Genomic DNA, 15,847 nt, shown 5'->3' on the forward strand with positions numbered 1-15,847 from the left:
GAAGGACAATAAAGATGAATGTAATCTAATATACGAGCATGTATGTGTTTAGATGCATCATTAATGTGTATATTATTAATTCGACTCTTGTAATTTAAAAACAAAGATAAATAACATGTTGGGCATTTTAAGAAAATTAGACTTGAGCGTATTAAATTTATCCATCCATCCATTTTCTAACCCGCTGAATCCGAAAACAGGGTCACGGGGGTCTGCTGGAGCCAATCCCAGCCAACACAGGGCACAAGGCAGGAACCAATCCTGGGCAGGGTGCCAACCCACCGCAGGTATTAAATTTAAAATGACCTAAATCTCTTTTATTATCAATAGTATATGAGTTTAGCAAGTAACACATGATGTTTCTTTTTTTTTCTGTCTTTACCGTTTCAGGTTTCAGAATACCCATTTGTTCACTGAACTGCTCGAATCAAGTCACCGTCCTTGTTGTTCCTACCAGAAGTCGTTGCTTTGTAAAAATTGCCTCGTAGCAATCAACGGCTAGGCGTCCGCGCACTTCATTGTTTAAAGTTAAGGAGCTCTGTTCATTTAAAGACGAATGGGGGGTCTTAATCGGCCCATGGTCACTGCACTGGGTGACACCAGCCCTAGCGACACTACTAGTTGTTGAATTGAATTGACACACGCCGTCTGAAAGGGAGGAGTCTGAGAGCTAGACTCTTTCTGAGGGGGCGGGGTTATCCTGAAATGCCGTGCAGAGGGCGTGTCAATCAGAGATCGTGAATGATTTGCAGGGCAGCACTGATTCGAGCTGCTCCGCTGTTTACATCCATAAGCCTGGATATGTGAGCAACTGGCGATCGAAGGAAGAGAAAACTTCATCACGGCCACATGGAAATGCTGGTATAGTCCCGGTCTCTCGAGGAGAAGACAAGATTTGAAACAAAGGACAGGTGTGTACTTATAGCCTTGGTTTCAGCAAATGGTGACCGCCGCTGTAAAGGACCTTCACGTGAAAATTCGGAATGGGAGACGCTTTGTTTCCTGTCTGTCTTACGTCCGTGAACGCAGGCGTATTAACGAGTGATTATTTCCTATCTCATTTCTTACCTGTGCGCGCCGTTTCGCGTTTTGATTTTGCCTAAAGTCGTCCTGCTAGTCGGTAGTGTACATGCGCAGACGCTTACTCTTCCACACGTGCACTCATCGCTTATTGATGTGTATTTGAAAGCCTGTAATATTTTTTAAAGGGTATGGTGTAAACACACACACACACAAGGTTTATTTTATTCTCATAGTCCATTATTTTGTAGCCACTTTGCTGCGTTCTGTAGTCCAGGAGACAAAGGCCATGTCCGCCCTCGTCATTTTCTTTAAGACATTACAGATTGGCGTCGCGGTGACCGTGTAATTTAAATTAGATGTCTGGCAAGAGTGGGACTGACCTCGGCGCGATAAACCGCGACTGAGGGGAATGGACATGCGTTCTCGGTTTTGTGGTTACCATTATGGGCCTGTTCGTCCTGCGTGGGCTTTTCCTGAGCGCGTGAATTAGTGCAATGGACCCCAGACATTACTTTAAAAGAAATTCTTAAAAAAAATAACCAAAACAACAAAAAGTGAAGGGGCACCTATGGAAAGTGAAGAACTGATTTAATATAACCTTTGGAAAGTTTTTCTTTAAAGTGTGGATCACAGGGACATTGAGCAAGTGGTGTGGTGAGCTTTGGGGAGTATGGGGATGACTGGTAATAAAACTGTAATAAAACACCACGTGATATACAAGGAATGTACGAAGATATTTAGTAGGCAGACAGACTAAGCAATAAAACGAGTCGACTCCTGCAGTGTCTCTCTAGACGCGGTCCTTTTGTTCTTTAACACTTGCAGAGCAAGGTGTGTTGTTTTGCTATAAGCCTCAAAGCCACATAGCGGCTATATCAACTAGAAACCAGATTTTGTGTAGTACTGCCCAGTGAACTGACCTTTGGAACTGTTTTTGTTTTTAAAATAACAGTAAACGGAAGGATTTGGATACTGGGACACAAAGTATTTTTTATAAAAACAGAATGAGATTCGAATGGAGTTAGAGATCGTCTTGAAGACGGAGAAGAAGCTCTGAATGTGTGTCATCACTGCTGAACTGCTTTAATAATAGCATTTTTAATTGCTTATTTTAACTTAGCCTTTTCAATTTTGTATTACATTGTTGTGCTTTTATAAATATGCTATACATTTCTATTATTAATTTGTTCTTAAAAGTTTGGGGGAGGGGGGTGGTGGGTTTCATTAAAGGGCTAAGCTGGTCAGGCATTTTAAACCCTGGTCTGTGAGACAACAGCCTGCAATGAATAACCAAACCTGTTAAAAGTCTCAATACCTGCTGCTAGGATGAGAGATCTGAAACTGCGGGGTGAACCCTAAAGTCCCCGCTACCTCCACCTCTCTTGCTTCTTAGCCTGTGAAAGCCAAGTGGATCACCTGGGTGCCCCTCCATACCCGGCTCTAGACAGTACATTGGCCCCTTATTTCTTGTGAAGTTCTTACTTGCATGTGCTAATCTCCACTCTCAAGGAGGTTTATTGTGACAGATGTTTTAAGGAGAGCGACAAAGGGCACACTATTAGCAACAGATGGACAGGAAGGTGCTATATAATGGAGTTTGATGAATACAAGGTGTATTACCACGTGATGCTTTACTCCAGTGTGGTCCAGACTGGGCTTATGACCTAGTGAAGAACTTGTTTGACTTCTGGACCCTGAGACAGTTTGGAGTTCATTTAGGTCGTGTTGCTCACGAATTGTAGAAGAGCGTGTTTGTTGGAGGATATCGGAGTTCAAGATAGGTCTGTGCTTGCAATGCCACTAGAGGGCAGTAGAGCTTCCACAAACAGTATCATTTCTACTGAATTAGTGCATTTCACTGCTGCATCGACAGACATTTAACATAGAGACATAATTCTGAGTTGTGATTCACAGCAGTTTTTCATTAACTTTAAATTGTTTTGTAAAATGTAGTAAAAGACTGTGAGTAATCATAAGTGACCTTTTTCAGTGATTATTGTCTAGTGGCCTACAGAACAGTGACAACAGTTTGCATCCAGACGTCTACTTTCAATAATGTGGCTTGGAGACGACTCTTCAGGTGAAAAGCATGTGCTGGAGGAAAGAACCGTCCTGCTGTGGTGGGGGACGAGCAGTGAGGTGAAGCACACAGCCAGTATGCTCTTAAAAGTAGTTGAATTTCACAAAATGTGTTTTCCTTCCTAAAATGACATGAATATGTACAGCAAGTTCAGCTTGGTTCTCATAATAGTTTTTACTGGTTCTCAGTGATGTGCTCAGCGCTATTTCCTATCCAGTAACATCTTTCTTTTCCCCACCTGTTTTCCTGCCCTTGGATTCTCAGTGTCGTCTCCATACTTTTGATCAGGTTCAGCCTCAATGTCTCAGATCTGCCTTGAATTTGAATTATAAGACCTTTTATTGGTTAATGTGTGTGTAATAATGTTTGTGATGTAATATAAAGAGTGCCTTAAACAGTACAACTCATTGTTTTGAAGTAGTAGTCCCGTAGATCATTAATTGCATATATTCAATTTTTGTACAGCACTTTTTCCAGGGACTGAGAAGTGGAAGTTCATGAATTTTAATTTGGGTTTCTTCCTTGTTGTTGAGTGTTGATGCTGAGATTTCTGTTAATCCTGTGCTTTGGTGCTTGTTCTGTATGACCAAATACTCTGTGTTGATAGATCTTCATTTGATGCATTTTTATTTTTTTTTACTGTCATTATTCCCCTGACATTTTTTCATTACTGGTACTGGTAGCCCAACCCATTTTCAAGCATAGTGCCTTTCTTTCTCGTCCTCCTATTTATTGGAGCTCTTCTGATGCTCAGGTCTTTCACACCACTACCTTTCAAGCAACTTCAATTGTCTTTGCTTTGTTGTGTCCACTGCTTTCACATTCATTTCCATCACATTCCCTCACTTAGGATCAAAAGAAACCCCATCTGTACTCACTTTCCAAAACTCAGTCAGCAGATCCAAGCCAAGATCTTTCCCTCTTCTGACAGAGCCTTTCTCTCACTGCCACTTCTGACAGAGCCTCTTTTATTCTGTGTGACCCTCCATCACCAATTTCCATACTAAAACTGCCAGCGTTTAAGAGGGGTCTGATTGTAATGAGAGGTGAGGGATGACTGAATGAGTCGCATCTAATGTGCACATTTATTTGGAGAACCTCTCAATCCTACTCTTTTCTGTTTACAGATCACAAAGAGGATGCTATTTCCACTGGTCTGACATGGAGAAGGTGTACTCAGCTGTTGAAGGACCTCAACATGTGAAATATAAATGTGAAGAGGGGGTCACTGAAGAACTTTGTGAGGATGAGCAAGACAAATATCACAGAATGCACTGGGGCCTCCTTTTGATGCATGGTATAGAGGTTGATGAAGAGCAATGTAAATGGAGTTTTGAACATCTTGAACAGAACAATGTCTTCATGAACAAACAGGAGGATTGTGAAAGTGGACCTTTAGACTTTACAGTAGACTCTGAGCTGCTGCCTTCCATCACTGATGTGCAGAAAAACCAAACTGTCAACAGCATAAAGGAAGAAGACCTCAATTGTGAAAAAGACTGGCAGCGTTCTTATTCAGATGAAGAGGGTCTTGGATTGGGATTGACCCCCAGAAGACACTGCACCCTACAGCAACATTCTGTCCATGTGAAGTTAGAACCTTTGGAATCTGACATTAAGTGGAAGGCCAAATCATCAGATTCAAGTCCTTCTGAAGAAGGTAGGTGCTAAAATGCAAGAATTATCCTGAGGCCCTGGGCTTAAGGGTTTGGCTTGACATGTACAGTGTTATCGTTATCATTGATCTCAGAATGTCAGGCTGGTATTGGTTTTTGCATTTTGTGCCAACAAGTTAAATCAATAATTTCACATTTTATAACTAATAAATAATTTTTTCCATGAGACTTCATCACTTTTACTTCTCTTACCCAGTAACAATACTGTTAGTGTTGGAAACGCTTGTTAAAGCAAATTTATCTTCAGGTCTTGGGTAACGTGGTACAAGGTGAGACACTCCTGCCTTCTAATTTCATTTGCTGCCAATGAATCTGTGTAATGCACAACAGTTTAAATTAGGGCTCGTCAAATATGTTTGACATGGGGGGCCATATTGGTGTGAAGTAAATTCACTTTTAGCGGGATAGCACTATGGCTAACAAATCGGGAAAGATTCAGTTCACTCACCGATTTGTCGAACTAAAACTGAAATGTGTTTTACAGGTGATTTCTCAAAGCTACAACATGACACTCACTAAATCAAGGTTTATTTTATGCGTTCTTTTATGCACAAAAATTTCCAAAATGCCTCATTGGACGTGTTACCATCTTTCCTCAGATGGAAAACTTGCATAGCAATTCCCTTTGCTGATTTTTTGTGTTGTTGAGCTTCAAGTTTCATTTTGGTGTTCTCTGCATCTTTCAGAATGTGAGTGTCATCATAATAGGAAAAGCAGGCATCTCATTACTAGAACAATCAAAACGCACATCCAATAGTTCAACAAAAACATCTACATGTGTCAGGAAATAAGCCCCTGTGCCCTGTGACTTACTTTTATTATTTCACTAGAGTTCTTTTAATAATTACTAACTGACAGGCTGACACCTGAAATGATTGTAAGAAAAGTACATCCTGGCGGAAACTAAACATATTTCTTTGTGTCAGTGGAATGAATTTAGCTGGAAACATTATTTGTTATGTGAAATACGTTTAACTTCAATTTTCCATATCACTACATCAGAGGTGGATTTGTTGTTTTGATTTTAATGGGGTGTAATTGGGTCATAACAGTGATTTTCTCTGGCCATTCACATGCAGATCCCACCAGCCCACTTGTGCCCCCACCCCATTATCACCCAAAGGTTTAACTGCTTTTCTCTGCATTTTTCTTGAGCTTTAAAGGATGTAAACCTTTAAATCATGAACTGGATTCTGGTCAATTATTTTCCCTCACCCATGTCATAGTGGGCCGTACCATTTCCTTATCGGTAATCAAGGGTGTAAAACTGTTAGGTTTAGAAGTTACAATAGCTTATTTTAAGAAAGCCATTTCTTTCTTTTAAATATTTAAAATGTCCGTATAATATACATTATCAAAATGCTTGATATTACAAATACCCAGCAATGTGCAGCAATTGCAAAAGCACATTAGCAAAACAATGTTTCAGAAAGCAACTGTAATTTGGTGCAGTCCTTAAACTCATCTTATTTCTCCTCTGCATATTTTTATTTTCGAGTATATTGTTGTCTCCAGTAGGTCTATTTATCTTTGTTTCAGTTGTTTCTGAGAATTGCACTGGTCCAAAATACATGGACAGCATTTCTATAACAAATGCAATACCAAACTAATGAAATTGCTAAAGTTTCACACAAATATAATAATGGTGGGATGGCTAAAATTTGAAAGATCTGATTTGACTTCTGTTTCTTACTGCTCTGTGAGTCAACTGTGTACTTTTTTTTTCATTTTTTAAAAAGTTTGTAGCCCTGTTTGCAGTCAAATCAGAATCGGTAAAATGAAGCTGGGTTAATACTGACATGAAATGGTTGTCTCTTGACAGTTCTCTTTTAAAAGCTCACCTTTATCTCCATATTATTATTTTTTTTATTTCTGCAGCTTTACCAGCCAATGGCAGCTTCTTCTTATCTCCATTGGCTCAGACATCTCCTCAGTGCAGATCTCAACAGACAGTGGATGATAAGAATATGAAGAACCTGACATTAGCATCAGAGAATGGGATACTCGCCTCTTTGCAGGATGATTCTCAGCCGGTGATGAAATTAAACACAGTAGGTGTGATCACCACTCAAACTCAGATACCCAAAACGGACTTAACCACAGTCTGCCAGACACCGAGGGAAAGGATTGAAAGCAAATGTAAGTCCAGGAATGGTAATCTCTGTCAAACACAACAGGAGCCAAATGGGTGTTCTGACAGTGGCAAGATGTTCGGACAAATGAGTCATCTAGAAACGCACAGAATAGTTCACGCTGGAGAGAAGCCATTTTCCTGTCCAGAATGTGGAAAAGGATATGCATCCATTGGCAGCCTTCGTAGACATGTAAAAATTCACACAGGAGAAAAGCCATATTGTTGTTCTGATTGTGGTAAGCGATTCACACAACTTCACAGTCTAAAAAATCACAGAAGAATTCACACAGGTGAGAAGCCATATTGTTGTTCTGAATGTGGAAAACAATTCACCTACAAGAGTAGCCTTCTGGACCACACAAGAACTCATACTGGAGAGAAGCCATATTGTTGTTCTGAATGTGGAAAGCAATTCAAAGTATTGCGCAATCTAAAGGCTCACAAGAGAATTCACACAGGACAAAAGCCATATTGTTGTTCTGATTGTGGTAAGCGATTCACAGAACCTCACAGTCTAAAGAACCACAGAAGAATTCACACTGGAGAGAAACCATATTGCTGTCCAGAATGTGGTAGAGGATTTACCTGTGCTGGTAGCCTTCAGAGCCACATAAAAATTCATACTGGAGAGAAGCCATATTGTTGTTCTGAATGTGGTAAGCAATTCAAAAGACCGTGCAGCCTCAAGAGCCACTCAAGAACTCATACAAGAGAGAAGGCTCAATAGGGATGATACTAGTACTAAAAACAAGGCCTGTAGCAGTGAAAAGATCACTTCATGATTCAAGAGTGAGGTTCACGTCTGTCTTGAAAATACTCAAGCCAAACCATTGCTGAGAATTTAACCTCGATATACGTCCTAAAGCAGTAAGCTGGAGGATGAGGAATGAAGGATCACAGGGAGGAGAGGAATGTGAGTCGCCATACTGTTCGAGGCTTGATGCATATCTTCATGTTGTGGGCTTTGTTGCACACCAAACCTTCTGAAGGTTAAACTATTTTAAAAAGGAAACCAAAAAATAATTCAAGGTGGCCACCCATCTCACTCAATGAAAGTTGCCAACCTACTGTGTCAGCAACATGGAAGGTGATGTGGTGTCTCTCCAAATTGGACAGTATTGCTTGCCCCCACAGTGAACATGGTCAGGACACAAACCTCCAACATGATCAAGAAATGAAGGAAACTAACAGAGAGTCCAGTGGTCACCTGAAGACAACAAAGGGAGGGAACACAGGTACAAGCTTGCTGCTGCTCCTCTCTGTGAATAACACTTTTTGTTGAAATTTGCAATGAGCCTTTCTCAGTTTACATTGCTTTTCCCTTTTTCTCACTGTGTGTTTTGCTCAAGGATCCAAATACAGTGGTGTGAAAAACTATTTGCCCCCTTCCTGATTTCTTATTCTTTTGCATGTTTGTCACACAAAATGTTTCTGATCATCAAACACATTTAACTATTAGTCAAATATAACACGAGTAAACACAAAATGTAGTTTTTAAATGATGGTTTTTCTTATTTAGGGAGAAAAAAAAATCCAAACCTACATGGCCCTGTGTGAAAAAGTAATTGCCCCCTGAACCTAATAACTGGTTGGGCCACCCTTAGCAGCAATAACTGCAATCAAGCGTTTGCGATAACTTGCAATGAGTCTTTTACAGCGCGCTGGAGGAATTTTGCCCACTCATCTTTGCAGAATTGTTGTAATTCAGCTTTATTTGAGGGTTTTCTAGCATGAACCGCCTTTTTAAGGTCATGCCATAGCATCTCAATTGGATTCAGGTCAGGACTTTGACTAGGCCACTCCAAAGTCTTCATTTTGTTTTTCTTCAGCCATTCAGAGGTGGATTTGCTGGTGTGTTTTGGGTCATTGTCCTGTTGCAGCATCCAAGATCGCTTCAGCTTGAGTTGACGAACAGATGGTCGGACATTCTCCTTCAGGATTTTTTGGTAGACAGTAGAATTCATGGTTCCAGCTATCACAGCAAGCTTTCCAGGTCCTGAAGCATCAAAACAACCCCAGACCATCACACTGCCACCACCATATTTTACTGTTGGTATGATGTTCTTTTTCTGAAATGCTGTGTTCCTTTTACGCCAGATGTAATGGGACATTTGCCTTCCAAAAAGTTCAACTTTTGTCTCATCAGTCCACAAGGTATTTTCCCAAAAGTCTTGGCAATCATTGAGATGTTTCTTAGTAAAATTGAGACGAGCCCTAATGTTCTTTTGCTTAAAAGTGGTTTGCGTCTTGGAAATCTGCCATGCAGGCCGTTTTTGCCCAGTCTCTTTCTTATGGTGGAGTCGTGAACACTGACCTTAATTGAGGCAAGTGAGGCTTGCAGTTCTTTAGACGTTGTCCTGGGGTCTTTTGTGACCTCTCGGATGAGTCGTCTCTGCGCTCTTGGGGTAATTTTGGTCGGCCGCCACTCCTGGGAAGGTTCACCACTGTTCCATGTTTTGCCATTTGTGGATAATGGCTCTTACTGTGGTTCGCTGGAGTCCCAAAGCTTTAGAAATGGCTTTATAACCTTTACCAGACTGATAGATCTCAATTACTTCTGTTCTCATTTGTTCCTGAATTTCTTTGGATCTTGGCATGATGTCTAGCTTTTGAGGTGCTTTTGGTCTACTTCTCTGTGTCAGGCAGCTCCTATTGAAGTGATTTCTTGATTGAAACAGGTGTGGCAGTAATCAGGCCTGGGGGTGGCTACGGAAATTGAACTCAGGTGTGATACACCACAGTTAGGTTATTTTTGAACAAGGGGCAATTACTTTTTCACACAGGGCCATGTAGGTTTGGATTTTTTCTCCCTAAATAATAAAACCATCATTTAAAACTGCATTTTGTGTTTACTTGTGTTATATTTGACTAATGGTTAAATGTGTTTGATGATCAGAAACATTTTGTGTGACAAACATGCAAAAGAATAAGAAATCAGGAAGGGGACAAATAGTTTTTCACACCACTGTAGATACTTTTTGTCCTCAGTTTGGGTTTATTTTTACATATTATGCCTTTGCTGGGTTTGTGGTCTGTGAGTCAATTGATTTGAAGTGGAGGTCTAGTTTTTGGGAAAATTCCATTTTCTTTAATTTACTGGATTGCTCTCAGCACTTTCTGTATGTGCTTCAACAGAGAAATGACCCGATGTCTGCCCCACCTGTAAGTCTTTCTGGTTGTGGTGTCCCAGCTGGCCAATTTTTTATTTATTTTTTTTGTGTACTTCAGTCTGCATTTCTTGATGCTTTTGTGTGCATTATTGAACACTTGTTATCGGCTTTACTTGGGAGTTTGCGACACTAAGGGGATCACACCTGCTAATTGCCTGTTACTGTGAACTGGGACCCCCAAACTTTCTTCTGGACTCTTGCTGTGTTGTTGTCACCTCTCACCTTTCCCAATTTGCTACTTTGCTTTTAAGTCCGCTTGCTATTTGATAGTTAAGTCACGGCTTTGCTCTATGCTGAAATAGTCTCATGATAAATTTTGCATATGGTCAGACTGGAATATCTTAAAAGACTTTGGTATTGTGTGGAGCCCAAAATATGTACACTGTGGGTCCGTGTCAAGAAACACGACTTATTACATTAACAGCAATATGTTGTGTATCATGAACACTTCACTGGTACTGGGGCGGCCAAGTCAGACTCTTTCTTTTTGTTTTAAATTTTCTTTCTTTTTTGTCATTCTGGTGTGTGTTTTTTTTAAAGATCTTCCCTTACAAGGTACTGTAAATTTTGTAGTGTGTATAATGAAAGTTGCTACATTTAAAGAATGGAAGATATTTTATTATGTGGTATAATAATAGAAAGAAAGAAATCAGTCATTAAGTGTTTGAGTGTTTATACTGAAAGGTGCTATATGCATAAAATAAATAATAATCATTAAGTGGTGTATAATAATAAACAGTATACAATTCTCTATATGATGTAAAGCAAGAACAGTCATTAAGGTTTGTAAGATGTCCAGAACAAAAGAAAACGGATGATAAGCAGAAGTGAATATTGACTTCTTAATGTCCTCTTCTGGTTTCAATGTAAATTACAGGCGGCTTCATCCGATATTGCACACAAAGAAATTCTCTGTACCAGCCTCATTGTGCTTGCTTTGCTACAAGTGCTATAAAACAGTGTGCAAATTATAAAGAAATTCTGAACAATGCATTAGTTTTGTTTAAGGGAATTAAGTTACAACATGAACCTCAAAGTCTGCACTTGGAATTTTCAACTGAGAATTTTGGAGTGGTGAGTGAAGAGCAGAGGGAAAGATTTAATCAGGACACCAAGGGCATGGAAAGAAGGTATCGAGGGGTTTGGGATGTCCGTATGATGGTGGACTACTTGTGGATGATGAAAAAATGGAGAATTGGACAAGCCAGCAAACACGAATCAAAGAAGTGGCAACAACTAGAGAAGTTATGATTTTTAATTTTAGATTAATTTAGAACAATATGGTATGTATCAATAAATTTGTGTTTTGATGGAAAAAAATCTGTTTTATTGTGTTTATGAATGCAAATGAAAACAACTATTTACAATTAAAATAGTTTTTATGAGTTTAATTTTTCAAACTTTTGGACTAAATAACCAGAACATCTAGAAACACAGAATTAATCTCAGCATTGTGATAATGATGAAAATGTTAAAGGCACTCAGTTTTGCTCATGTTAACATATTTAAATACTTGGGATATTCTAATACAAACTTAGTTATGTAATTTCTACACTGACCAAAACATACTTCCTATTTTGTTACAGGTTGATGAATTAGGTTTGGCGTCAAATTGAAGGAAGAGCTCATGTAGAACAAAACCCTTTAGCCACACGGCGTCCACAAGGCTGGATCGGAGAAGCGCTGATCCACTAAATCTGAAAGTGTCGCCCTCCTCTGTCCTCCTAACGGGTCTCCTCTATCTTAAGACTACAATCTGTCCTGCCAACTGAAGCCACCCTTCACAAAGGTGCTAGTAAATCAGACACAGCCAACCCTCATGCTCGTTAGCGGTAGGGCTAATGTCATCAAAGGGCGATGAATAAACTGATGTGTACGAGCGTCTTGATTAATGCGAGCAGAAGAATACGGCAAGCCATTTTAACATTTTACTCCTTTAATTTAAGGAATTTAATGTTTTCAAAAAGTTGATATGAGTTTTAAATTTGATATCAAGCTTATAGAGAAGAGCCAAGCAAAATGACACCTTTTATTGGCTAACTAAAACGATTACAATATGCAAGCTTTCGAGGCAACTCGGGCCCCTTCTTCAGGCAAGAGTTAGCCAATAAAAGGTGTCATTTCACTTGGCTCTTCTCTACATTCATATTGGCTAACACGGTACAACACCCTAGTACTATAGCAAGCTTATGAAATTTGATCTCTGGCTTAGTAAATCTGGCACTGTTCACCTAGCTGAGGCGTCACCAGATGGATACTCGTTCCTTCATAAGTCTAGAGATTCTGGTCGAGGAAGTAGGCTTTGGAATAATTCATTGTAACAAAATGCAAATCACTTTTAAAAATTTAGGCGACTCTACATCCTTTGAGGCATTCATTTTAAGTATTAAAACAGATTCCAACAGAATTGTAGTACTAGTCTACAGACCACCAGGGCCATATTCATTGTTCATGACTGAATTTAGCAACCTTTCATCTGATTTGGCTATAGATCATGATCATGTAGTACTGATGGGGGATTTTAATGTACACATTGATGAAGAATCTGACACTTTTAGCAAATGTTTTACTTATTTGTTAAATTCAGTAGGATTTTATCAGATTGTCAAAGGGCCAGCTCATAATCATAACCACACATTAGATCGAATTACTTACAAAGTTGAAATTCAAAATTTAAATATTCCATCAAATGAAGTTATATCCAATCACTACTTAATTACATTTGATTTAGTCCTGTCCTTGCCGACGTACTCACAGATTAAAACAAAGACAGTGCGACATCTAGATTGTAATTCTGCTTCAAAATTTAAAGATACTTTGAGTAAGTAGAGTGTAATTGTGGAAAAACCATTTAGATCAGTTAACACCAAATGTAAATGTGGAAAACAATTTAGATCAGCTAACATCACATCCCTGCTCTGCTCTGGATGCAGTGGCTTCCCTTAAAACAAAAGTGACCAAAGCACATAGAAACTCTCACGGGTTTAATGAAAACACAAGAGCTCTTAAATTAGAGGGTCAAAAATGGAGAGCAGATGGAAAACAACAAAGCTACATGTCTTTCAAATTGCATGGGCAGAGAGTATTAAAAAATATAAAAGAGCTTTCTTTAAAGCTCGCTCAGAATACTATTCTACAATAATGGATAGCAATAAAAAAAATCCTCAGGTACTGTTTAGAACAGTGGCTAAATTAACAAATGGGAATTCAGATTTAAAGAGCAAAATACCAACAGATATTAGCAGTACAGACTTTTTGAACTTCTTTAATGAGAAAATTAAAAATATAAGATCCCAGATCTCAACATGGACAGAGGCAGTGGTGCTGTAAGAATTATGTTTTTGGACTTCTCTAGCGCCTTCAACACCATCCAACCTGTGCTCCTTAGAGACAAGCTGACTGAGATGGGAGTAGACTCACACCTGGTGGCATGGATTGTGGACTATCTTACAGACAGACCTCAATATGTGCGTCTTGGGAACTGCAGGTCTGACATTGTGTGCAGCAATACAGGGGCGCCGCAGGGGACTGTACTTTCTCCGGTTCTGTTCAATCTATATACATCAGACTTCCAATATGACTCGGAGTCCTGCCATGTGCAAAAGTTCACTGATGACACTGCTATTGTGGGCTGCATCAGGTGTGGGCAGGAGGAGGAGTACAGAAAGTTAATCAAAGACTTTGTTAAATGGTGCGACTCAAACTACTTACACCTTAACACCAGCAAGACCAAGGAGCTGGTGGTGGATTTTAGAAAGACCAGGCCCCTCATGGACCCTGTGATCATCAGAGGTGACTGTGTGCAGAGGGTGCAGACCTTTAAATATCTGGGAGTGCAGCTGGATGACAAATTGGACTGGACTGCCAATACTGATGCTCTATGTAAGAAAGGTCAGAGCAGACTATACCTTCTAAGAAGGTTGGCATCCTTCAACATCTGCAGTAAGATGCTGCAGATGTTCTACCAGACGGTTGTGGCGAGTGCCATCTTCTACGCGGTGGTGTGCTGGGGTGGCAGCATAAAGATGAAAGACGCCTCACGCCAGGGCAAACTTGTTAAGAAGGCAGGCTCTATTGTAGGAGTAAAGCTGGACAGTTTAACATCAGTGGCAGAGCGACGGGCACTAAGCAAACTCCTGTCAATCATGAAGAATCCACTGCATCCACTGAACAGTGTCATCTCCAGGCAGAGGAGTAGCTTCAGTGACAGACTTTTGTCACCGTCCTGTTCCACTGACAGACTGAGGAGATCGTTCCTCCCCCACACTATGCGACTCTTCAATTCCACCCGGGGGAGTAAATGCTAACATTAATTTTATTTTAATTTTTTTCATTTTTATTACTATTTAATTTAATATTGTTTCTTTGTATCAGTATACTGCTGCTGGATTATGTGAATTTCCTCTTTGGATTAATAAAGTATCTATCTATCTATCTATCTATCTATCTATCTATCTATCTATCTATCTAACTAACATCACAGTACAAACTGCATACTAGCTTAGCAGACCCTGTCTCATATTGCATTTAACACTTTTGTTATTTCAATCCTGTAACTGAGCAGGAAGTCTTAATTTTAATTTCTAAAATGAAACCCACTACTTGTTCCCTAGATCCAGTGCCAACAAAACTAGTAAAAAGTGCAATGGATGTTCTTGCAGCACCTATTCTAAACATTATTAATAGTTCATTATTGCATGGCACCGTACCTGATGCACTAAAAGTGTCAGTCATCAAACCATTGCTTAAAAAGTCAGACCTAGACCCACACATACTAAATAATTATAGGCCTATTTTAAATGTACCCTTTCTCTCTAAAATACTTGGAAAAAGTAGTCACCAATCAGCTTCAGTCACGCCTTATGCATTACAATTTATTTGAGAAATTCCAGTCTGGCTTCTGCACTTGTCATAGTACAGAAATGGCACTAACGCGGGTTAAACTGACATTTTGATATCCTCTGATGAAGGAAACTCCACTGTAATTATGTTGTTAGACTAAAGTGCAGCGTTTGACACCACTGACCATTCTATATTACTGCACAGGCTAGAAAATGATATTTGGTTTACAGGCACTGTGCTCACAGGTTTAGTTCTTATTTATCAAATCGATTCCAATATGTACAGAAATGTGCTCACAGTACTCCATTATACACAGAAGTTCAATATGGTGTCCCGCAGGGCTCAGTACTGGGACCTTTACTGTGACTGTTTTCACTTTACATGCTTCCACTGGGATCTCTCATTAGGAAACATAATGTTAATTTTCACTCGTATGCACATGACACCCAGTTATACCTTTCATTTAGTTAAAATGAAGTTTCTCCGATGTTGTATTTAATTAGTTGTGTTAGTGAATTAAAGGACTAGATGGATGAGAACTACTTATCTTTAAACACAGAAAAAACAAAGATGTTAATTGTTGGAGGGAATGACGCTAATCGCAACAATATTCTGTCATCATTTAACTCCGTTGGAATCCCCATTAATTTTACTGAATCAGCCTGAAATCTCGGAGTTCTCTTTGACTTGAGGCAGCTTGATAGATGAGGTCTCCAGGACTATAAACAAATCCAAATCATATTATGTGATGTCATCCATTGTAAAATTCTGCTACGTACTTCTAATTTTTTTATTTTTATATTGTATTGAGAATATATAAGTATCTGTCTATTTAGGTGTTTATTATTTTTAAAGATCTTCCCAAACAAGGTAAATTTCCCCATTGGGAGAAATAAAGTTGTATCTGTCTTCTACTTTTTAT

The 15,847-nt window shown here is 39.4% G+C and overlaps 1 protein-coding gene across 2 annotated transcripts; it reads left to right on the forward strand.

The window, feature by feature from the left end:
- Window positions 1–311: 311 nt before the first annotated feature.
- LOC120533415 (gastrula zinc finger protein XlCGF26.1-like) lies at window positions 312–8,037 on the forward strand. Of its 2 annotated transcripts, XM_039760285.1 has the most exons (3): window positions 312–911; window positions 4,231–4,763; window positions 6,658–8,037. In XM_039760285.1, exons 2-3 carry the CDS (start codon window positions 4,265–4,267, stop codon window positions 7,638–7,640), a joined length of 1,482 nt encoding a protein of 493 aa, XP_039616219.1. In that variant the 5' UTR covers window positions 312–911; window positions 4,231–4,264; the 3' UTR covers window positions 7,641–8,037. The 2 variants fall into 2 exon arrangements, with proteins under 2 accessions (XP_039616219.1, XP_039616220.1); XM_039760286.1 differs by lacking the exon at window positions 312–911 and having other exon boundaries at window positions 2,238–4,763.
- The last annotated feature ends 7,810 nt before the right edge of the window (window positions 8,038–15,847 follow it).

The sequence above is a fragment of the Polypterus senegalus genome, chromosome 8 (assembly GCF_016835505.1).
Source record: "Polypterus senegalus isolate Bchr_013 chromosome 8, ASM1683550v1, whole genome shotgun sequence".
NCBI lineage: Eukaryota > Metazoa > Chordata > Cladistia > Polypteriformes > Polypteridae > Polypterus > Polypterus senegalus.

Coding starts and splice junctions, on each gene's coding strand:
- LOC120533415 (XM_039760285.1), top strand. CDS start 4,265: ATGGAGAAGGTGTACTCAGCTGTTGAAGGACCTCAACATGTGAAATAT. Junction 4,764..6,657: donor TTCAAGTCCTTCTGAAGAAG/GTAGGTGCTAAA, acceptor TTATTTCTGCAG/CTTTACCAGCCAATGGCAGC.